Source organism: Sturnus vulgaris, chromosome Z (genome assembly GCF_052056855.1).
Source record: "Sturnus vulgaris isolate bStuVul1 chromosome Z, bStuVul1.hap1, whole genome shotgun sequence".
NCBI lineage: Eukaryota > Metazoa > Chordata > Aves > Passeriformes > Sturnidae > Sturnus > Sturnus vulgaris.
In genome coordinates, this window is record NC_142283.1 from 49,561,710 (window position 1) to 49,586,530 (window position 24,821).

At 38.7% G+C, this 24,821-nt stretch overlaps 1 protein-coding gene across 1 annotated transcript in view; it reads left to right on the plus strand.

The window, feature by feature from the left end:
- The window catches only part of FREM1 (FRAS1 related extracellular matrix 1), a 65,648-nt gene that overhangs the window by 13,102 nt on the left and 27,725 nt on the right, over window positions 1–24,821 (plus strand). Inside the window, exons 6-24 of the mRNA XM_088157015.1 lie at window positions 309–632; window positions 1,944–2,052; window positions 3,879–4,010; window positions 5,549–5,893; window positions 6,569–6,711; window positions 7,275–7,471; window positions 8,568–8,658; window positions 9,709–9,876; window positions 10,404–10,612; window positions 11,406–11,499; window positions 11,878–12,130; window positions 13,846–14,043; window positions 15,236–15,421; window positions 16,423–16,619; window positions 17,404–17,632; window positions 19,197–19,341; window positions 21,664–21,805; window positions 23,083–23,278; window positions 23,981–24,245. Coding sequence (XP_088013141.1) covers window positions 309–632; window positions 1,944–2,052; window positions 3,879–4,010; window positions 5,549–5,893; window positions 6,569–6,711; window positions 7,275–7,471; window positions 8,568–8,658; window positions 9,709–9,876; window positions 10,404–10,612; window positions 11,406–11,499; window positions 11,878–12,130; window positions 13,846–14,043; window positions 15,236–15,421; window positions 16,423–16,619; window positions 17,404–17,632; window positions 19,197–19,341; window positions 21,664–21,805; window positions 23,083–23,278; window positions 23,981–24,245 — 3,623 coding nt within the window. The remainder of the gene's footprint in view (window positions 1–308; window positions 633–1,943; window positions 2,053–3,878; window positions 4,011–5,548; window positions 5,894–6,568; window positions 6,712–7,274; window positions 7,472–8,567; window positions 8,659–9,708; window positions 9,877–10,403; window positions 10,613–11,405; window positions 11,500–11,877; window positions 12,131–13,845; window positions 14,044–15,235; window positions 15,422–16,422; window positions 16,620–17,403; window positions 17,633–19,196; window positions 19,342–21,663; window positions 21,806–23,082; window positions 23,279–23,980; window positions 24,246–24,821) is intronic.

Sequence of the window (24,821 nt, forward strand, 5' to 3'; positions counted from 1 at the left end):
CATATTCAGTTAATAATAATTAGTATCTTGTGCATGTTTCTGTCAGATAAAGTTATTCATTAAACTCACATCAAATTAAGTAAGTCGTTTCAGCCCCAAATTAAGGACACAAATAAGACTAGTGAACCTGAAAGTCATATTCAAGATGTCTCAATATTTACTCTAGGCATTTTCTAATTAAAATATTTCAATTTTTCTTTTCAAAATAATTATTGCATTAACATGTACCCTGATTTTCTAAAAGAAATCAAATTTATTTTTTCACTTTACTTTGCATTTTCAGTTGTCTCATTTTTTTCCTGTTGTAGACGGAGTATGCGTGGCTCCCGGTTCAGATTAGAGGTGCCATTCCCAACCAAATACCCAAAGCTGCCCCAATGGCAAAGTTTGTCCTGGAAGTAGATCAATTTATTTTAACCCCTATTACAACCACAACCATTGATGCTGAAGACAAGGAAACTCCAAAGTCTCTGCTTATATTCAACATTACCAAGCCACCTCCACAGGGTTTTATCACTCACCTCTCTGACCACACAAAAACTGTTGGCTCCTTCACGTGGAAGGATCTCAGTGACATGCTCATTGCTTATCAGCCTCCAAATAACAGCCACACAGAGAGGAGGAATTATGAGGTAACAGTGGAGGGTGTGAACATTTGCTGTTTTCACTTCCTTAAGTAAAATGGAAATAAATGTAATCATATGTAATGGATATTTTTCAGGGAAAAAAATTTTAAAACTATATGCAGTACGGGAGTCTCCTGTGTCTCCTGCGACACATCATCTTAACTAACACAAAATAGATGTTTATTGCTTACTGCATAAAGATTTCTTTGCACTAAAACCTTCTAGTCCCTCTAAACTGGATTTTTTTTGGTAAGAGGAATAGTGAAATAACAGTACTTGTACATCAATCAAAGAGCCCTTGGAAAGATCAGTGTTGCCTTTTCCACACAGCTTTTATCCCTGCATGATGTTGCTGATCTCTGTGATCTGTGCAGAGGTGACATATTTAAAGTCATGAAAGATAGACCAGTTAAAGTCCAGGATTGCTATTTGGCCTTACAGCCTAACTGCTGGGATAATGGTGGTTTAGGGATAAAGAAAAGGGACTCCCAACAGTTCCTGCTGGGAGTAGTAAAAGCATGTCACTAACATACAGAGCATGATACAAATGATGAATGAGATCAGGCTTCTGTCTGCAGTTTCTTGAGTAAGTTATGAAATAACTGTCTGATAAGGTACTTAAGGAATTATCCAATCAAAGCAAAATGATTGGTACTAAAGTAATAGAACTGAAGAAACAAAGAGTGAGAGCAAGGTAAGCTGAGGAAAGGGCTGCCTGGAAAGCAGAGCAACAGTAACTGGCAATTGATGCTGACATGTCTTGTCTCACCTTTTTTTTCTTGGCTGTCCTTTCCCTGTTTTCTTAATGTGAGGACCAGACATCCTACCAAAACATCTGCTCCTTAGGTGCCTCATCTCTGCTGTGCTTTCAGCATTGTTTGATTGCATGTTCAAGAATTTGACAGTTCTGGAGTTTGACAACTCAAGAGTTGATTTATTTTTTCTATATTAGTGCATAAATTTTCTATCATATCTATTTTGGTCGTGCACCTCTTAAAAGAGCAGGAAATCTCCACGTTTCATTATGACTAGTTAAGAAAAGCTCTATATTAATTGACGATTTAACTGTACTCCAAATAAAATGAAAATTACACACTACAAACTAAGTTTCACAGAATTCATTGCAAAGAGCAAAGAAGGCAGATAGTCAGTTTTGTGCAGAACTTTTGTGGCTCTTTTTGAAAGCTAAATTGTGTTTTGTTTATTAACATATTATCAGATGCCTGTAAGATCTCTCAGAAGAGTATTCATTATATGTGTTTTGAAGTACATTTGGTTTCCAGTTTTTAGTAAGCAGTTTGTCTGTTTTCACCACAGGTGGAATTTGAGGTGCATGACTTCTACTTTGAAAGGAGTTTGCCAATCACTGTGCATCTTTCTATCAGAACAACGGATACAAATGCCCCTCGCGTTTCGTGGAACACAGGTGAGATCTCTTATGCTAAGTTCATTTTGCTTCAGAATTAATAATATTTTGACACACTTCTTTGACAAAGCTCTAAAATTCAGATTTATACCTGGAGTCTAAGGATCATTAAACTGAAGGAGCATAAATCTATTTTTCCCTATATCCATTTTGGAGGGAACATGTTGTAACAACTTGAAGAAAACTTAATGTCTTAACTAGAATGAAAAATAAACAAAAATATTGGAGTTACAGGAAAACCAGGATTTATTTATACAGCATTTTCTTGAAGAATGAACTGTACATAAAAAAGTATTAATATTAAGGGAAAATATATGACAGAGTAGGAATAGTGGGGTAGCATGTGGGAAAGACCAAGGCTTGTTGGTGTTGTTTAAAGTGGAAATTTGCAAAAATAAACAATTAGGAAAAAGGGCATGATATACCACTAGTCATTTAAAGCTTGGAAACTTTACAGGGTTAAGTCTAATTCAAACATTGATAATGCCTGCACTGGAAAGGGAACAGAGTCTCTCATCTAGAGTACATTGATACTTAATGATCAAAAAGAAAACACAGAAGATCAAACATGTCTAGAAGTTAACACCAGGGGAAGTGTTTTCTTATAGCAGAAAAGGAAAGGAGCTGAGAAGAAGGTACCTCATGTCTTCCAGAGAAGCCTCACCTGAAATGACTGTTTAAGTAAGAAGCAACACTGTCCTCTGTCAGGAAGATCAAGCTATGTTTTTAACTGCAGACTCACTAAAGAATCTAAATACCCACTTTCAGACATTTTGAGATTTCAAGTACGATGCTCGTGTTGGTGCAAATGTCCAGAAATGTGCATCATTAGATTATCAGGTAACTGGAAACCAGATGACAAGGAAACTTTCAGGTCCTGCCTCTCTCTGTGAGCCACAATTGCTCCACTCAAGACTTTCACTGCTGGGACTGAGGTCGTTCATAGCAGGTGGCTCCAGTGACCTGATGGATGTCCTGCTTGGCTTCTTACACTCACCACACACACTAACAGACAGCTTTCTGTTACTGGCTCAATATGGGTATCCCATATCAGAATCCCTGCTATCTGTTTCCTTTATGTAATTTAACTGTGGTGCAGCAAAACAAAATTGGCTCAAACTGGTGTCTCCAGAGAGGGACCCTGAACAAAGGAATTCCTGACTTTTTACCCCCACAGTCTGCGTGTATTTGTTCCAATAGTGATACTTGTTCTTGTTGCTCATTGGATTCTGCAGTCTCTGGGTGACCAGCCACACCCCATGCCCTTTTTTAGACAAAAGGTCCATGCCCATTCATGGCTTTTTGCTTGAGGCTCCAGATATTTCCCTCCACCCAGGGCACAATGTGCAACTTGCACATGAAGCTATCTGCACGAGCTGCATTCTGCAACATCAGAATTAGTTATTTCTCTGAAAAAGATTCCTTAAAAACAGTGAACAAAATCAAGTATATCAGAAACTATTATCAAACTTTTGGGTAACTTTAGAATCAGCATTATAGAAGTATGAAGGTTGAAAACAACCTCCAAAATTATCTTCATCTGAATACCACCATGTCCACTAAACTATATAATGAAGTGCCATGTCTACTTGTTTTTTGAACACTTCCAGTCATGGTGACTCCACTACTGCCCTGGGGAGGTTCTTCCAAAGCTAAATTATTCTTTCAGTGTAGAAATTTTTTCCTAATATCCAATATAAACCTCCATTGGAATGCCTTTCACACATAGATGTGTAGATAGAATGAAATATGCTGCATTTTTCCTGGTTGAAACACTTCTAAAACCATCAGATGTTCATAGTGACATAACTCTCTGCTCCTTGCAGGCCTCAACCTCCTAGAAGGGCAATCCCGACCCATCACATGGCAACACTTCCAAATTGTAGACAATGATGACATCCAAAATGTTCGCTTGGTCACAGCTGATGGATTACAGCATGGGCGACTGTCAGTGAGAGGTAGGTAATTTCAACTCCAGAGACTGGAAAAATTTCCTCTATCATAAAACAACAGCTCTGCTCCCTCTGCTGACCACCTTCCCCTGCTACAACTGTGCTAGGCATGGGAATTTAAACAGGAATGTTCAAAAATGCTGTATTTAAACCTTTGCTTTCCTGATGTACATTTACACTCCAAAGGCAAAATTTTAAAGAAATCAGTTATGCCTTCATTGAGAAACATGATTTAGGAGAAACACAGCCAATACATTTTCAGTTCTTACATTTTTACTTGCTGATGTTAAGGAACACCAAGTGATTTTGATTTGTTGGCAAATACAGACAACACTTGGATATAGCTGTTACTGGCAGCTTAAGGTTTATTTTTAAAAGTGGAAATTAAATTAGATTTCTAGCTCATTAACCTAATGCATTATCAATATTACTAGTTTTGCTCTGCAGCACATGGGTCAGCACAGTGCTTGGGGAAAAGGTTATGTATTGGAAATCACTCTCTTCTTGGCAGGGTAGGAACATGTCACTATAAATGCTGAGTTTTTTGATTGTTGAATGTGTTAATGTAAAATGCATGACCTAAAGGCATAAATAAACTATTTAAAGAGAAGAAAAGGTAGTATTTTGAATATAGCAAGCATAGAAACTACTCAGAAGTAAACTTAAATTCACAAAACTCCTGACAAGTGGTCCAGTGTCTGCAAGATCATCCTCCTGCAAAGGGTTCAGCCTTAGAGACAGTATTAGAGAGACTGTGCAGCCAGCCAGGGCTCATCTCCTGGTGGCAGTCCTGCCCTTGCATGCTGAGTTTGAGAGCTGCTCAGACTACCATGCACCAACCAGAGGTGGATATTTTATCTTCAGTGACTGAGCCTTACTCTCTTTCGTCTGTCTGCATAGGTACATGCCAAGGATAACATCACCACAAATTTTGGCAATTGTCTTTCTTTTTGTAAAACCTTAGAGGAATGCTTGGCATCTTTCCCTGGTGGCCCTGGGGAGATCATACGTTTTAGGGCCAGCCCGCAGCTCTTGAATCCTTTGACTTGCCTGAATACTTGTCTGTATGCATAATATTTCTAATGAAGCAGAAATGTTATGCATACATTTATTGTCTTAATTACAGAAAATAACTTCAATATACCAAAATCCCCACATCATTATATTTCACTTGAAATGAAATCCTGATCTTTAATTATAAACACTGTATTCTTTGATGCTTAAAATGAATGCAAAATGCTCTGATAAGAAAACAGAAGTTGAAATTAAAGTGGAAACAATCGTAGTTAAAAATCCTTGATGTCTCCAGTTATCTTTAGTGACATTTGGAGGATTTCCTCTGCTTTCACAGTTATATATTTTGCATTCTTATTAGCTCTTCCAACTCCTACAGGCTTGTTTTTGATAGGTGAAGTTACGTTTGATTTTGCTAGTTAGCAATATGTTGTTAATCTCTCTCCCTCAATAATCTTCATATTAGTGGAAAGATATTTTCTGGGCTGAACCACACATTTTTGATGTGTTTTCTTCCACTATTTTGACAGGAGGGAAAGGATTCATGTTCACTGTCTCTGACATTCAGGCTGGCGTTGTTCGCTACCATCATGATGACAGCGATTCGACTAAGGACTTTGTTGTGTTTAGAATTTTTGATGGCTCCCACAGTATTCGCCATAAGTTTCCAATAAATATCCTCCCTAAAGATGATAGCCCTCCATTTCTGATCAGCAATGTGGTCATTGAAGTTCACGAGGGACAGATGATCCTCATTCAGGGCTCCATGCTTCATGCTTCGGACTTGGATTCCAGTGATGACTACATACTATTCAATATTACCAAGCCATCACAGGCTGGAGAAATCATGAAGAAACCAGGACCAAACTTGATAGGTAATGAAGCACATCCACAAAAGCACACTTTTCTTTGTCCCCTCCTTTTAAAAATACAGTAAACATTACAGTCAGACACCTTATTTTGGCTCAGGACAAATAATGGAAAGTTTGTACTTTCATTGTAGTGAAAAACCCCATCACTAACCAATGTTGGTCTCTGCACTAGGATAACTGTCCCTGTGTACACAACTTATCCTGTAATTCTTCCATTCTGAGTCCATTTTCCTACAGTACTTTTCTCTGGAAAATGTATTGGGCTTGTCAGGAGTTACATGCAAGGATCTGTGACAGATTCAGAGCTAAGACATTATCCTAATTATGCTAAATGATGAGAAAACTCTCCTTCCATGTAACAACCCAGAAATACCTGTACTAGGCTGTAGAGGCTGCTAGTCCTGCAAATTCTCTTCTCACTTTTGAACAGGGTTTTCAGCCTGTTTGTTGCGTTGCTTCATTTTTTTGAATGATCTTTAGGTGATACAGAAAAGAAGTTGTTGGTGATCTTCAGAGAATGTGGAAGACAATGAGAGAACATTTCAAAGAACTTGCTCCAGTTAGGGTGAAAATGAGGACATTATACTTCTCCAGTTCCTTGCACAGCTAATCCATAACTTTAATGTAGTATTAAAATCACAAAGTGTTCAATGGAAGATGTATTCTTCATTTCAACAGGGTATTCTGTCAACAGTTTTCTTCAGAGGGATCTATTTAATGGAATGATTTATTATCATCACTTGGGAGGAGAAGTATTTGAAGATTCCCTTGAATTTGTGCTATGTGATAGCCATGACCCTCCAAATCTCTCTGAGCCACAGGTATGAAATGGAAGCATCTTTGCAGTGTCCTGAATTTTTTCTTCAAATGGCTGATATCTTACATGTTCTTACAGGCTTTCAAATAAAACGGGTATAGATGTTTTCTGATGACAGTCATCACCACAATATTCTTCAGGGCCATTTCTTTTTTTTTGCTTTCAATGGAGTAATTCTCTCCCTGGCTGAATAGAGAAAAGTTAATCAAAAAGACTTCTTCCTATGCTATAAAATGAAATGTTGAAAACAAATTGTATTTGGAGACATTAAAAGCAAATTAAACAACTCTCCTGAAGTCAACTGAGAAGAAACTATTTTTTTTCATACAAGAGTCTAACATACTGGATTTAGCTTTGAATTGAAAAGGAAACCTCTAAGATTCAGAATCTTTGCCTTTAACTGCTATATTCCTCCATTACTGATGTATTGATGATAAGGCATGGCAGCCACATCCTGTGTCTCAGAGTCCAGTGACCCACTTCTGCATGCATGTTGCTAAACAGCTACTTGGGACACTCTCTTACTGAGAGGAATGGCTGATGACTCTACTGTCTCCCCAATTCCAGGTGATGATGGTTCACATTATCCCTGTGGATGATCAGCTACCCAGAGAAGCTCCAGGAGTGACCCGTCACCTGGTTGTTAAGGAGACTGACATTTCTCACCTAACTAAGAAACATCTCCACTTCATAGATGTGGAAGAGCAAGACAGGGAGCTCACATACACCATAACCACTTCCCCATTTTTCTCTTGCACCCATGGGTAGGTGCAACCTGACATACCTTTCAGGTGGGACAGTGGAATAACCCATGTAAGAGGAGCAGCCTCAGTGGCAGTAACATACTTGTGCATCAAGTTCTTCATCTGTTTAAAGTGCAAGTGATAATAGCTGGATGCAGCTCTCCTTTTGATGGTTAAGGGTAAACTAGAGCCTGAAGCAACAGAGTAGTAAAAAATAGATAATGAATAGTTGAACAAGAAATAAGAGACAGGAAATCTTGTGAAATATTTTCTTTCCTTTGGTTTGATGTGCATTTTATAGTGACTTGTGGGATCCCATATAGGCTCAAGCACAAGTGACAGCACCTCTCCTAACTCTTAGAATGGGGCTGACCTGTGCCTGAGAACAGGAGGTGCTGCAGCTTTTTCAAGAATATGTATCAGGCACTCCTGATTGTGGAGTAGGAAGATGTGGAGAAGAAAAAAGGCAGAACATGCTGTGGGAGCAAGGGAGGTATGGAAAGAATGGGTGTAGTAGTAGTTTATATCACTGGTGCTGTAATCTCATTAGAGCGTCAGCAACAACTTGCTAAATAAAAAGTTTTAAATCCAGACATTGTACAGTGTAAGCTGAAGATCAACACTTTCAATTTTGACCTCAAGCAGCAAAGGATCATTATGTAGCTGGGGGAGAAGGCTGTTTCCCTAATCAGTCAAATAGCCACATGGTTATCCAGCTTGCTGGTTACTGCTGTTGGAAAGCTAGGTTTCTGGAAACTGGTTAATTTCAGAGTTTATAAGATGCATGAAACTAGAAATAATTAATTTTTCTACTTATAGATAAATGCAGTTATGCAAGTAATAATAATGTGATGGACTAGCTCTGCAGGTGGTGTAAATTACTTGCAGTAATTCCAGAGCTTGCTTATAAATTATGAGATGATTTTTCATGATCATCCTGAAAAGTATTTATTTTGGTCAGTTTTCTGTGGTACAAGGATGGAAGAAAGGGAGATTTTTTCCTTTTGATACAGTCGGAAGTGCGAAGCTAATTTGAAATGCAAGATTGAACTACGTGGATGTTTTTCTTGTTCTTTGGTATTGCTAGCAAAGATATGACACACGTATTTTTGTGTAGTTATTCAGATGCTGGTAAGCTGTTTATGGTGGACACCATCCCCAGACTGATCAAGGATCCTGCTGCTCTTCCAGTGCGGTCCTTTACTCAGGTTTGTCATGTTACCTGATACTATAATGACTTCTAAACAATTTTCAAAAATTACAAATATACAGCTTTTATTTGATAGGAAAACAAGAGGTGAAAACTGAGGAGCAGTACTATTACAAGTTCTGCTTAAGAAGCTCAAAACCCTGCTATTCCGATACTAGATTTTAAAATAAATTTCTATCATGCTTCACTTTGCTATATGTAAAACAAATACCCTAAAACCAGCAGGGGCTACAGTTACTTGGATATGCTGAATTTGGTTTCACATGATGAAAGAGGAAAGAAAAAGTATACAAAATGTATACAAATGAGACTTTGAACAGTTTCCTGCTTCATCTCAGTGTCTCCACTGGTAGATGCAGTACACGATAGAATAGGCCAGAAAAGACTTTTTTTCAGGATTCTGTAGTTCGGTTTTCATGCTTTCATAGTTTGACAAATAATTATTACTAAAGTGTCCTGTTTTATATCTATATGGTTATATCTTACGGCATGCTGTATGGTTTAAGTTGCATAATGATCATTGCACTACCATAATGAGAGCTCTAACCCTACATATCCTGAACTGTGTGCCTAATATTGGTATTTAGATGCAAAATTTTGATGTTTTTATCACTGGCCTGTCCTTGCCATGAAACACAGGGCATGCAGTTGCTATTTACACTGATGAGAGCAAATTCAGCTGCTATGGGAGATGTTAGCTTTTATGAATTGTTAATTCTAAAGTCACAGTTAGAAAAGGTCCTTGCACCAGCATTTTTAAAGGGACCCATAAAGAAGTTCAGGCCGTCACCTCTGATATCACTTTTAAACCATATCTGTACTTTTTGCTATGGGTTTGAGTACTTGAACCTCTACTCATCTAATTTGTACCTAAAGATGCAGTTTAATCAAGGTATGGCTAGTAGCTAAAGAGTACATGCAAAATTTCTAAAATTTATTTTGATGGCTGGATAAAACCTAAACAGGAGATTATAAAGGTCCCTTATGTCATGGATTACGGACACCCCCATTATCTCCTCTTATATGCACCCCTCTTCTCTTTTTGTAGCATGCTGTGAACTATATGAAAATTGCTTACATGCCACCCATGCATGACATCGGACCTGAACCCCAGCAAGTCCAGTTTATTTTTTCTGTCAGCAATCAGCATGGAGGCACTTTGTATGGGATCTGCTTCAATATTACAATTCTTCCTGTAGACAACCAAGCCCCACAGGTAGGGTGGTGGTGAAAATGAGAAGGAAGGACTTGAAAATTGCTTTGGGCAGAACCAGATATGCAGAGAAATGTTCTGATTTTACTGAGATAAAAAATGAATTTTCCATGAGATCAGGGTTTCAGAGTCTTGCACACAGCTTGCACTGGGATAGAAGGTAAAGTCTGGTGAATATGCAATGTCATTTTTTATGCTAAGCTGAGGACTAACTCTGGCATCTATGTATCTGTGCAAAAACATGTATGCTGCTTCTTGGTTAGCCATACTGCATCTCTGTATTTTGTGTTGCTTATTGCCTATGGTGTTCAGAAGCCTCCAGGAATGGGATGAGAACTAGGATGCACATATTACAGCCCATTGTCGGTAATTTCCTTAGCTTTTTCTAACACAGCAGAGAAGAGTACATCCTTTGGCATTTTTTTTAATACATCACACATCCTTATAGCAGAACAAACAGGAATTACCCTGTTTGGTGTGTGTTTAAAGGTGCAGCAGCACAGACAGCTCAGCATTTCTCCTCCTTGCAGGTTTTTACAACTCATTTGAGAGTGGAAGAGGGTGGCATGACCTCTATTACAGAGGAACATATTCTCATCTCTGATGCAGACACAAAACAAGACCGTCTCTTCCTGCTCCTGCAGAGGCAGCCGCAGCATGGGGTTGTGGAGCTGGATGACATTCCCATGAATGGAGGTGACAGGCTTTCCTGTGAGGACCTGCGTACCCTGGCAGTCAGGTGAGAAGAGTGGTGGCTGTCTTTTGTAGTGGCTGAGGCTCTCAGATGAATGAGCTAAAGCCTGAAGTGGTGTAGGGTGTAGAGGCTAGCAATGTTCACCATAGGTCTGGCAGAGCTGCTTCAGGACAAGACTGCTGGCTGAGCCTGGGGATTGCAATGTCACCATGGAACGAGCTATTGTTTGGCCAGGAAATGGGAGTCAGCGTGCCTTCTGTAAATAAATTTCTCTAAGAAGTGCTGCTCCATGCAGGTGAGGAGACAAATTCTATATTCAGCCATGCAGTTCCTGTGAAGAAGGCACTGGTGCCAGCTTTTTTCTTTTAAGGAAGTTGTATGTTTTATTAAGCTTGGTTAGTTTACAAAGTTAACATTGATTAATGTAGAAAAGAAAATTTTGCTTCTTTATTTGTGGTAAGAACAAGACACAATACAAGCACACAGAGTTAGAACTCCCTGGCTCTATTTCCATCTATTTAGAAAGTAGGCACTTAACGGAGTGATGACATACATGTTTGGGAAACACCTCACAGGCAGCCAGGACATAGATGACAAAGCCTTTGGAAACCTTTCTCCTGACTGATGAATGGTTTACTTTAGGGGTTTTCTTCCTGTAGGAGACCCCAAAAGCCCTTTGGAGAAACTGATTCAGAATCAGTTAGGTGTTAGGTGGACAGCCTTACACAGGGAACAGCTTTTTATACTGGGGGGTATACACTTTGCAGGGCATGACCAGAAAGCATGGATTCTTTTTATCTGTGAAAAATTTGTGTAGCTCTACAATCTTTTTCCACAGATACCATCATGACGGCTCTGAGACTCTGACTGATGATGTTTTCTTTGCAGCCACAGATGGCATCCATTTTGTAGAGTTCATCCTGCAGGTTAAGGTCAGTGTGTTTCTAAGAGCAATTGTACGTGTGTAGGCAAATGGTTCAAAGCTTGTCTTATCAAAGTCCCTGCATTACCTTGGAAACTGGAAGATAATAGATGTATTAGGCTTCCATTTCAACCCTAGGTTTCAGGTTCATGTGGCAAATTTGAGAGGAGCTTTGACTTGCATTTTGTACTTAAACTATTTATCTAGTTTGGTTTACTTACGTCTTTTATTCTTAATTCAACTGGTTTCTTTTTGCTCACAGAGAAAGCTCACATACTCTGACACTGGCTGTTGCCACATGCTGTTAGTTTGAGCTGCAAAGTAGCGTGCTGAAACAACTTCCACTGAAATGAACAATAAGAAAATCCTAAATTATTTTTCTGATTAGGTGTTGCCTGTGAATGATGAGCTACCTGTCATGCAAACAGGCCTTGCTCCCGTGCTCCACTGCCTGGAGGGTGAAGAAGTAGTCCTCTCCTCAGAGTACATTCATGCCACAGATGCAGACAGTGATGACATGGAGCTGATGTTCATGCTGGCCCGCCAGCCACACCATGGGCTAGTGAGGAAAGCTGGCATTGCTGTGGACCGTTTCTCCCAAGCTGATATCATTGCTGGTTTAGTCACATACAAGCACACTGGTAAGCGAGCTAAGGACACAATTAGAATGAGACAATTAGAATGAGACAATTAGACAAGTATTAGTAAAAAAATCTTAACCTGAATCCACGCCTTTGCAGAATTCCACTTCTTCGAAACCATGTGTTGTGACTAGGGAATAAAATAAACTGGCATTAAAAAAAGAGGGCTGATCATAGACAACTACTGAATGTTTTAATATATTCTCCAAATCTGCTTGAACTGAAAATTATATTCAAGCAAGTACATGAAAGCATCATAACCCTGGAGGAACTCTTTCACTGTTGCTGACAAAATATCTTGGGCTTTTTTGACAAAATCATTAAGTACAAACTAGAATATTTTAATGTGTTTCATGACAGTAAAAATACCCTTTGATACTTCTTGCTTGCCTCTCCAATCTAGAAGGATATCTACTGTGGACAGTTCATAGTCTTTCCATACCACAAGATAAACGAAGTTCTGATTTTCCTCATGAGAAACACAACATTAAAAAGACGTTATTTTGTGGTTAGCACCTTTCAAAAAAAAAAATTGCTGGCAGAAATCAAGGGCTGGTTAACCCTTTTTCTTACTTAAGTTTATCCTTTCATTGGGATTAAAGAGGTTCTCTTTCTACATCTCTGAATGACAGCTTTAGTCTTTTTTCCCCCCAAACATTCTGGTTTTCTATTTAATTATTCTGTAATTTTGTGTTAGCTTGGAGAATAGTTGTGATATTTTCAAGCTTGGCACTGTCTAAAATGAACAGCTGGTATTTGAAAAGGAAGTACTTAAATGTGGCCACCAACAACAGACTTTTCTTCTGCATTCTAAAAATATCACGAACTGTATTTCAATGACAATATTTTGCAGGGGAAATGAAGTTTTACCTTCAAGGGTGTAGAGTTTGTGGTTCTCGTTTCCAAATTTCTAACATTAAATGTGCTGCCAGTGGGTATTGCAAGAGGAGTCTGGGAGTTGCTGCCTTTCCTTTGCTGGCTGCTTATTAATAATATCTTGCAACAATGCAAGACACAGGCTGCCAGAAGTGCTGAGAGCTGGAATACTCTGAGCCACAGATGCTTCCTGCAAGGAATGGTAGTTCCTAATCCTGTATCAGCCCACATTTTATATGTGATTACATACAGGTGTAATATACAGTAGTGTAATAAAGTACAGCAATAAAGTACAGCCCTTGTTATAGCCCATTTTGTAAGGATAAGAAGCATATAGGAATATATGCATTACTTTCTGTATTAAAAATTTTCTTTTGGAAGAGCATGGATATTACCATTTGTCATAGAGGAACATGTATATAAAAGAAAGATTTTCCTACATTCTCTCACAAGGAGTGCAGAAAAAACACTTTTTCTACATAACATAATTTTTTTACATACACTAGTTTACAAAGAACAGAATCTTGAGGACTATTAGCCATTTTATTACAATATAAAATAATATCATAACATTTAAATTATATTATAACATTAGTATAACAATACTAAGACTCTCTTATTATATCATAGAAGTGAGCTGGTTAAAATTAATTATAAGCAACAAACCAAATCTCTAACCAAACAGCACCTCCACCAGCCAGAATTTAGAATTCCAGTAATTTTGCTTCAGTTTCTTTTTCTTCTGACTTAATACTGAAGACTGTTCTTGCAGGATAAGAATTTGTCTTCATGAAGTTTTGGTAAATCATTTCTTCTGAACCATAATGTTTTTTTTCCAGGTGGTGAGATTGGCCTGTCTCCTTCCATGGAGATCTTAACCTTGATTGTCTCTGATGGTGAGGCTGGCCTAGATGTGAAAGACTGCTGTTATGATGGACCTCCTTCTCCTCCAGTTTCACGTGATGATCCATTTCCTGTCTATGACCTTAACATCACTGTACTTCCAGTGGACAACCAGCCTCCATCAATTGCAACTGGTGAAAGCTTCCTCTGCCTATAGCAGTACCAAGTGGGCTATGCAGTACTGTAATGGCTGAAGACTCAGGGTGGCTCGTTTTGTCGCTTGATTTTTAGCATTAGAAATAGTTGAGATCAGCATACAAAAGTTTTGGATCAGAATTTCCATCAATTTTGCTTTCCTTGGCTTGCACAGTACAAACACCCAATCCACTGCCAGTGCAAGCATGAGCTTGTTGGTCTTCAGCTACAAGTTTAAAGCATGTGGTTAGACAAGAGAGTGCTCAGATCTGCTCCCCACCATGTCTACATGCTAATTGCTGCATATGTAAGCTACGTCTAGGTAAAAGTCATCAATATCTTGTCCTGGAACTGAACTTACGGTCCAACAGGTGTCAGGTTTATGCAGGGCAATGGTATAAACATAAATAGAGATATTTATTTACTTTTGTGCAAAGAGCATAAACCAGAAATTTGGGTCTTACATGAAGGGGCAGAATCATTGCTGCATATATTTTTTCTATTTAATTCTTTTAGAAAATAAAGACAAAAGCTATACATTAAAACATGTGAAGCCAAGGTACTCTTAAAAATCTAAGAAACTCAGTTAAAATGGAAATAGAGTTGATAATGTACATCTAGTCCATCAGAAAGCCCATTGTGTGAAATTTCCATCAATTTCCTGGGCTTTTTAGTGTGGTCTGTGGTATACATATCAAAAGTATGTTTTCCATATGCTTGTGTTTTCCAATGTCATTTGTTTATAAGTATCAGGTATATGTTATGTATCTCAGAATATTTAAGCATATGTATGAGTAGTTTTGTAATTTGCAGGCACTCACCCAAGTAATGTTCTGGAAATGAAGCATTGTCCCAGTAGGGAAATTAAGCAGTGATGCATGAAAATTTGTTCATTATGAGCAATTCTTAACAGTTCTCATGTAATTAATGCTCTGACAAACAGAGGTAACAACGTTTTTGAGCAGTATATAAACCTTAGCTAATAATTTAACCAGTAAAATTATTTTACTTCTCTACGATGGCAACAGCAGAGATGTTGGTAAAAGCAGGGAAGAAAACATTAAAACAAAACCCCACAGTAATTCACTATTTGTTATATTTCTCTCCTTAGTTATTATTTCCATTCCTATTAGCAAAAATAATAGTAAAATGAGCTCATGATCAATAATGCTTAACGTTTTTTGTGCACAGGTGCAAGCTTTGTGGTGGAGGAGGGCTCCTCAGCAGCCCTTACTACCAATCATTTGTTTGCCACCGACCCTGACACCACTGCAGATGACTTAGAGTTTGTGTTGGTTTCTCCTCCCCAGTTTGGTTACATTGAAAATATACTGCCTTCTCCTGGGTTTGAGAAGAGCAACGTTGGAATAAGCATAGGTAAGTCTCAACAACTCATGATAATCCAGCAGAGGCTTGCTGAAGGCTCTGCAGTGGGCTCTGGTGGTGGAGATGCAGGTGTGGGCATTAATATGGCATTATTGAGGAACGCAGGTGCTGGCAAATGAAGAGCAGTGGGACTTTTCAGGGGGAGTTAAAAGGGAGACTGAAGCCCTGAAAATGTGAAGAACTGGCCATTGAAGTAAACAAGGCAATCCTCGTTTTATGCATGCAGCTGAGATCTATTAGATGTCATGATATGAGATATTAATCTGTTCTCCCTGCCTTCCTCTTCAGTCCCCCATGAAAGGCTCCAGTGTCCCTTCACCTACACATCTGTCAATTAAATGCAGTAGCCTGGGTCCCATATTAGTTTCAAAGGCAAAGTTACAAAAGTGATAGAGATGGTGTTTGACTTAGATGGTGACTTCCCTTGTCCACTTTCAAACCATGTAAGGCAGTTTCACCCTCAGCAGAACAGACTGTGAAATGCTTTGGAATGCTACCAGCTTTTACCAGCATCTTCAGCTGGAAACCTGCTATCACTGAGTCTTTGAGTTCTCATTTTTGTGGTCTGTCAGTCAAACAAAGTGTAATTAGAATAACATAATCTTAGAATCATTTAGTTTAGAAAAAAAGTCAAGTCCAGCAGTTAACATAGCACTATCAACCTATTGGACCTCATATATTTTCCTACTTGTTATTTGAGTTGGTTTTATGTGGGCTCAGTTTTGCAGGTTTTCTGAACTGAAAAGTGAGAAGCTTCAGAGTCCCACCTGACACAGAATGATGCACTTTTTTGGGGGGAAGGGCTTGTGTGGCTTGTGTTCAGCAGTAACCTGTGCAACGTCACTCCTACAGTCAGAAAATGACAGAGAACTTTAAAAATTCAAGTTATTTATTATTTGAAAAAAGACATCGTTTCAATTTTTCAAAATGATGGATAAGACTAGAAGGCATGAAAATACTGTGCTAACTCATTTTCTGTTTAAAATCTGCAGGTTCATTTCAACTGAAGCACCTGAAAGCCATGAATATAAACTACGTTCAAGCCAGGCACTTGCGAATGGAACCAACAGAAGACAACTTTGTATTTTATGTCACTGATGGGTTGCATCGCTCTGCAGAGACTCCATTTTTTGTGCTAATCAGCCCAATCAATGATGAAGTTCCAGAATTCATAGCCAGGAATATTACTGTAAGGAAATAAGCAAAATACTAAAGTAGTCATAGAACTACTTTAACCAGAAGCTACTCTTTAATATGAATAAGAACATTGTCCTGATACCTGTTCCTCTGCATATTTCCCTTACTTTGTGTAGTTTAGAGTACTTCAGGAAACAGCCCAGTGAAATATAACCCTATGAGACAGAGCTTTGGTGGGATAGGAGCAGTGCATAACTCTTGGAAATTTACATTTAAGTAAAAGGAAGGGCTCAATTCTTTAAACAAATAAGTCACCTTATTTGAAAGCAAAGAGATCTTTAGGCTTCTTCTGCATTCTCAAGAGCTTTCACATTTTTTAATGGAGTATTTTTTAAATATTTCTGGCATAGCTTCTCCTCTCTCTGTAGACTGTTTGTAATATAAATAACCCTGTGAGCACAGAGTATTACTGTAAAGTAAAAAGTGGATGTATATATTTATACACATCCATATTTTTAGATAGCTTTATGTATTTAATGCTTTCTCCTTTTGCATTTCTGAGCACTAGATTTGGCACTGACTTACTTAACATATTGTCTATTAATTTGGGCAAATATGAACTCCTTATCTCAACTTCTCTCTTCGTCACTGTAACCACTTTCTCTATGTCTTTTAAACTGATTGAAATCAATAGCTGGCTAAAAAACTACTGTGTGAGGGGTGGATGAATCAAGAGATATACTTGTACTAGAAAATGCCCTACTCATGAAACCATCCTAGAATTCTATTATTTCTTTAAATGTAAAAGAATTGGATGTTTTTCCTTTCACATTCAGGTTCAAGAAGGGGCTATGAAGGAGCTGGATCTGTCTGTTATCAATGCAGTTGATCTGGATGTGCCTCAAGACCCTCTGGTATTTGGGGTTGTGCAGAGGCCTTCGTATGGGTTCCTCATCAATGGTGTTCACGGCAGTGACGTTCTACACTATAAAGAGTTAATTAACCATGATCACCACAACCATGGCTTGCTTGTTCATGACTTTTCCATGGAGCTACTTAGGAATGGTAGGTGCAGCTTTCTTCTGATGATGGTCTCTCATTCCTTTAATGAGGCAAGTGGCACACTAAAGACATCTTCATCATTTATTTATTCACTTGCCTTATGCTTATTTTCAAGACAATGTTTTGGAATGGAAGTTGTCCTAGTTGTCCTAAAGCTATTCTTGTCTATTGATTTTAGGAACTGTCAATAAAATTGTCCTGAGAGACCTCTGTATCAAAAAGGGAACTAATATGAGTAGGAAAATAATTTGTCCTGAAAAAAAATAAAGGGAATAACATCATTAAACAGATTTGCAAACGTTTTACAGCACCTACAGAATAGAGAGAAAACAAGACTGATTTAAAAACACATTAACTGATCATGAGGTTAAGTATTTCTTCAAATGATCACAAAACTGTTGCATATTTTGGGTTGCAAGGGACCTTTAAGGGTCAGCTAGTCCACCTCTCCTGCCATAGGCAGGCACAACTTGCACTGGACCAAGTTGCCTAAAGCCCCATTCAACCTGACTTTGGACATTTCCACAACCACTCTGGACAAATTGTTCCAGAGTCTCACCACTCTTACAGCAAAATATTTTGTCCTTGTGTCCAACCTAAACCTACTCTTGCCCCTTGTTATGTCACTACAGGCATTGGTAAAAAGTCTCTCTCTGTCTTTCCTATAAACTTCTTTAGACATTGAAAGGCTGCAATATACCATGTGTCTAGCAAGAAGCAAGGGGACTCCACAGCTTGGCATGATCAGTTAGCCTGCTCTAAAGCAGCAATTCTATTTCAAGTACCTGTAATGAAATGTGTATTTAACGCTGCAAGGAATATGTGGATTGCTCCCAGCTGTGGCTATTCAGTGAAACATGGAATCTATCAGTATAAAGAGGGCCATGAATTCAATACTGTCACTCAAATTTCAGTTCAGCCCTCAAAAACAGAGGAAAGACTTTTTTGTCTCTGCCTGTCTAATATGAACCTCCAGAAATATCAGGTGTCCACCCCAAATTCTTCTGCCTTCCCAAGTCTTGGTTTTGACTTTCTTTCTTGGCTTTTTCTTTTGTTATCCATAATGGTGAACGAGCCACCTTTGCCCTAGAACTTCTGATTGTCCATGGATACAAGGGCAGCTGTCCTTCCAAAGGCTTCTTCAAAGTTCCCTGAGGATTATTTAAAGCACAGGGAAGTACTGCCTGGCAGTCTCATACTCCCTGAGGTTCCCATCAAAGTGATTTCGAATAAGGAGAGAAGAAGAAATGTACCTTTTTCAGATTGACAGAGACCCATTTCTTGGAGAGTCACTCCTTGCTTAGGTCAGGCGGGTGACCTTGAGTCAATAGTATGATATTAGATCACTGAACAGCAGTGGCTCGTCAAACTCATCTTCTGATAGCTAAGGTAAGTTTATTCTTACCCCAGCATATGGGGAGAGGAGATGGAAGGAAGGTGATTGAAGCAGAATGAAATGATGAGAGGGATTTTGCAGGAGTCACATTAAGTTGTTCTTTCGATTTCTCTCATTCTCCCTCTCCCTTTCTTCCTCTCTTGCTTTTCTTCTCCTTCCTGCCTCACATAGGAATGAAGCTGATGTACATGCATGACAACTCTGAAAACCTCAATGACAGCTTTAAAATTCAGCTATCAGATGGAAAGCATAAAGTCCTCAGAACCATTTCAGTAAAAGTCATTCCAGTTAATGATGAGAAACCAGTACTGAGCAAGTAAGTCACATGTTCCTGTTTCTGACAGAGGGATGTGCTCAGACAAAATGATGGAAAAGTGAACAAAACACCCAACAACAGAATCATACCATTGTTAAGGTTGGAAAAGGCCTTTAAGATAATCAAGTCCAACCATCAACCTAGCATGCCACCATGTTCACCATTAAACCATGTCTTCAGTTTCTGATGTGAAGAAGAAGCCATAACTAGTAACAGACTAATATCAGTAAAAGTGTGTCTATGTAAGTCTCTATCAGCCCGTTTAACAAAGAACTTTTTACTGAAAGAAGAGCATGCTTAGTGGTGCTCTATAGTAAGCAAATAGAGGAAAAATAAAAGTGTATGGTGAAACATATTCATTGTTCCTTTCACAAGTTTGCTTCAAGGTGTTGTACCTCTGCTGAACACTGACAACCGTGGTAGTGTTTTTTTCCCTTCCCTGAGACAAACACCTACCTAAACCACCTCTCTGAAAGCAGCTCTGAAATTTGACTTGAGAGGATCCATAAGGTTGAAGCAGGGGAAAGGCTTTCAAATTAGAATTATCTTCTTTCATATTCTAAAACTCTTTTTCTCTACCATAATTCAACTGCTGCAAAGGCACACACCAACTTCCCTTATGCTTCAAAGCTAGGAGTGGTAAATGAATTAGACATGATCAGAAATTGCCTGGCAGACCATTTGTAGATAGGCAGCTGGCTGCAAGAGAGCCAAACCTCCTGGACATTTTAAAAAGGAGCTCATCCCTTGGGATCTCCACTGATGACTTGTCACAGAGCATCAGGACCTCCATAATTGTGACTGTTTTCCAGCCCTGGACAGGCAGATGGGAAGCTAAGAGTCCAAAGGTTTTGTGGGTATAGCTCTGAACTTCTAAAGTTTGCATTTCAGACTCACGACCTATTAAGCAGACTGCCACTAAGGAGGGAGTTTCTGATCCCTCAGGGTATTTGGCCTACTTTCAGATCAGAGTTACATGCAAAGAATTTTTAATGTTATTTTTTTTACCAGGTAGGGCTTTCTGCAATAACAAATGTTAGTTTCTTAGTTAAAAGATTTTCAATGACCACATAATGCTAACATGAGAGAATGTCAATTTTCAGTTAAAATAGAGTATAATTTATTTATGCATATATCATGTACAGATAATTACTGATAATTGCCTATTTGTTCCTCACATGCTATAGCTTGACCTGCCGTTTTCCACCCTCTCTCTCTGAAAGAAGATGATAAAGTGCAAGAAGTCAAGTGGTTTTAGCTTTGCCCAGCTAGATCCAGAAACTATTGCTTCCTTGTCTGGCAATGTTAAACCTCACCACTTGCCGTTCCTGTGGTGAACAATAGCATATATTGAGACATCCACTCCCAAAATAGCTATTCCTTTATAAGAAGTTACTGCCTCTTGCCTGTTACTCCTCCACTGAGATGAGGTGTGTTGCCAGTATTTAAGCAGTAGTGCTTTAAGGAAATGTTCAGTTTGGCACTGAGGTGATTTCGCTGCCACATTCAGGCACTACATCTTCACTATAGGGTACAAAGTTCCATATGCTAGTGCAGTGTTTTACAGGTGAATATTGGGCACTACCTGTAAGCTCGACTTAACCTTTTGATTTTGGGGCACTTTCCACCCCAGGGATTTTCAGCTCTCATCTCCATTAGTTATGATCAACAGACTGAAGAACCTGTGATGGGATGTTTTTGGCTGGCAAACATTGCCTTTTATTCACAGGGATTGCCAAAACCTCAATTTGTCACCTCTTGGATTGCATCCTGTAGAAGAGAGTGCCCTTGGGGAATGTAAAGCCTTCACACATTCCTCTTGAGAGCTTCTTCCCAAAATGAGATGTGGGTGCTAGAAGGAGCATAGAGAAGAAGCCAGTTAGATATGGTGTGTCTCTTACAGATAAAGGTGAGCCTTGAAGACTAGTTGTTTGAAAGACAGTAATAACAATCAGTTCATTAGAGCCAGTACTGCTGTGCTCTATATTAGCAGTAATAATGCAGTCTATATGTTAACATTGTCTTCTTCCTATAAATTGTCTGAAGGTAAGCAGAATAGGGTCCAGGGGAATAAGAGAGATTTGTTAAATCAATTTGTTTTAGGTATCTTTGTTCTTTCTCACCATTGCAAGGAGAAACTTGTCCACACTGTTCACTTCTTTTCCTCTCTTGAACTGAAATCTTCTTCTCTGCACTCTTCTTCTGTTCTCTCTGCAATTGTCATTTCTGTCAGCATTTGGTTAATCCATATTTCTGGCAGAGAAATTACATGTTGAAAAGGTTCGTTTTATTACATCAATATATGACTTCTAATTTTTTCAGGAAGAATGATATAGAGGTGAACATAGGTGAAACTCAAATAATTTCTAGCGCTGTTCTGTCAGCAGAAGATAAAGATACCTCCAGGGAGAGAATTCACTACTTATTTGAAAGACTTCCAGAAAATGGTCAGCTTCAGCTCAAGGTTAGTCTTTGTACTTCAATAAAAAGCAGGCATGCAAAGAACTCTCTCTTTTTAGGGCAAAATAAAGTTCATTTTCCTTTTCTCCCAAATGCCTGTCATATTTTGAAGTAGACAGCTGAGCCAGTTTGATTGTTGAAGGAGTGCTTGAGTCAAACAATGATGTCCCAGAGGCTTTGGCATTAAAGCCCAGATCTCGAACAGGAGAATGTGGAAGGTGAAAAACGTGGCAGATCATCTGAGGTGAAAATTGAGAGAGATGCTGGGATAATCATCCCACAAAAGGGGAAAATCAAGCTAGGGAGGAATGGGGTCCTTGGTTAAAAAAAAAAAAAAGCCTTTACTTCAGTTACTTCAAGGTTCAGAAAGCATGGAAGGAGTTGCATGTGAAAGACTAAGTAATACCTCATCAACTAGCAGAAAAGCTTGAGGGGAAGGAAGGGAAAAGGAAGTTGATGGAAAGGATATATCAAGAGGAATGGCAAAAAATAAAATTAAAAAAGGGAAGATAATATTCTGTCAATCTAAAATAAGAAAAAGAAACAAAGATAGAAAAAAATGCTTTTTAAAAATAGCATGCATATGAGATAGAAATAAAATTCTGTTTCTAAAACTTGTGAACTTGGAAAGCATTTTGATGCTGGATCTCAGCATCAATCTGTGATCACATGAGACTTGTGAATTAAGTCTGAGGCAAGAGATAGCTGCTGATTGGAGTCTGTCAGTTTGAACATATAAGGTACATATACATATCTTAGCTTTCTGTCCTTGATAACCTTTGCTCTAAATCTAGTCATGCTGTTACCCACTAAATGTCAACTTCATTGATCAATCCAATTTAGAGTACTAGGCTGTCTTCAGAAAAGCAAGAAATTGGTGTAATTCAAATATTTTTTTCAGTCTGTGCTTCCCTGAAGTTATTTCTGATACCATTTTAGCTATGATTTCAGATAGAACCAAGAGCAGATTTGTGAAATTAAGAAATAGAAAACATAATCTGGGTCAGGAACTATTTAATTTTAATTTTGGTATCTGATTGAGAAGTGTGCAGAAATTTATTCTATTTTATTAATGATCATTGCATCTTCTTCAGCCTTATACCTGCTGGAAAAAACCCTCCACTTATTTGCTGCCCTTCAAAACATACTATTGGGAAAGAACCTTTAGAAGGAAAGCCAGGTAGCTGCCACTAACAGGGTATATAACTACAAAGAAACACAATTAACTGGGAAGGATGTGTGGGTGATTATCAGTTAATGAAGAATGTTTATGCTTTCTAGGTAGGACAAGGGTGGGTGACTCTCCAAACTGGAATGAAGTGCACTCAGGAAGAGCTGGACATGAACCTTGTGAGATATGTCCACACAGGAACTGTGGGGTCCAAGAAAAAAGACAGCTTCACATTTTACCTCTGGGATGGGTACAACAGATCCCCAGCTGTGGACTTCTACATAAATATCAAGGACTTGGAAAAGGGTAAAGATCCATTGATGTTTTATAGTGCCTGTTTCTGAAACCAAGGTATTTGAGTACATCTTGATCCATTCCTTAGCACTATATAGGCCCTGGTAAATGTCCCTGCAGATCCTGTAAGTTTAACTGCTTGGACTTCCCTGTTGGCCAGGTCCTGGGATTTGAAAAGGCTCTGCTGAATGCAATGTGTTGCACCTTGCCTCCCAGGACTCCCAGCTGCTTTACAAATAGAGCTGAAAATGTCTTTTTGGAACTAGCTTCATATCTGAGTAAATCAGCACAGAAAAATGGCTAGAATATAAAAAGGTAGGCAAAAGACTGTTCAGAAACAGCTCTGTCTCCCACGTTATTCTGAGTCTTACAGTCTCTCTTTTTTTGTTACACCTCTATTAGAAACATAGAGGTTTACCTGACACTGCTAAGATTGGAAGATGTGTAAAAAGAGGCCATGGTCTCTTCATCCTTGGCTCCAACAGGATAATAGTTTTCAGGTTCCAACAGGATAAAGCCCCAGGCAATGGCTGATCTCATGGTTGACCCTACTTTGAACAGAAGGTCACAATAAAGATATCCATGCTGAATTTCTCTGTAAACTTAAAGTCTTATAGTTTTTCTACCAGTGATGGCTTTCCTGTGACTAAACAATGCAGAAGAGATCATCCAGTTCAATATGACCATTTTAGTGTTGTTTTGTCTATTCTGCAGGAGACATTGCTATTTTTACAAAACTTCTTAGAGTGCCAAAAGGAGATCGCAGCTACATTACAACTGACGTCCTCCTTGCACTGGATGGTACTGACAAGCCAGAGGAGCTCCTTTATGTGATTACCTCCCCACCCCAGTATGGACAAATAGAGTATGTCAGCTATCCTGGCATCCCCATTGCGAGCTTTAGTCAAATGGATGTAGCACGACAGATTGTCTGCTATGTTCACAAAACCAAGGCAGTTGTTCATGAAGATGCATTCAGGTAAGGCGTAGTACCCCACCCCCAGACTCTTCCCCTTGAATTTTTGGGGTATTTAAAAAACCTGCACTACACAACACAAAACACCCCAAACCCCCCAAACCCCAAAAGAAATTATTCAAAAGAGCTGGAGGCTCTGTGTGAATCCTCAATGTTTATATAGCACATCTATTTCTTCTGCAATTAATATAGTTGGGAATGCTCTAGTGATGAATGCATTTTCTCACTGAGGCTGAAAACATAACCAGAGACACATTACTCAATGGTACTAGCTTCAACATTGTTATAGCACCCAGGCATATACAGCTGTTAAGATTTAAGTGAGAGAGAAGGACTGAGAACATACTTTACCACATACTGGATGTGGTAAAGCTGGGCCATTCAGGTATTTAATAACAACTTTCTTATCTGCTATAATTTATCATATTAATTTGATTTTGGGTTTTTTGAATCCCTAAGTATCCTGAAATATAATGAAACCAGTCCTCTTAATCTATTTTGACAGTACCGTAGCTCAGAAATTCATGTAGACACTTGAAAATTTGGGGTAAATCAATAGGTTTACCTACAGGCCTAGTC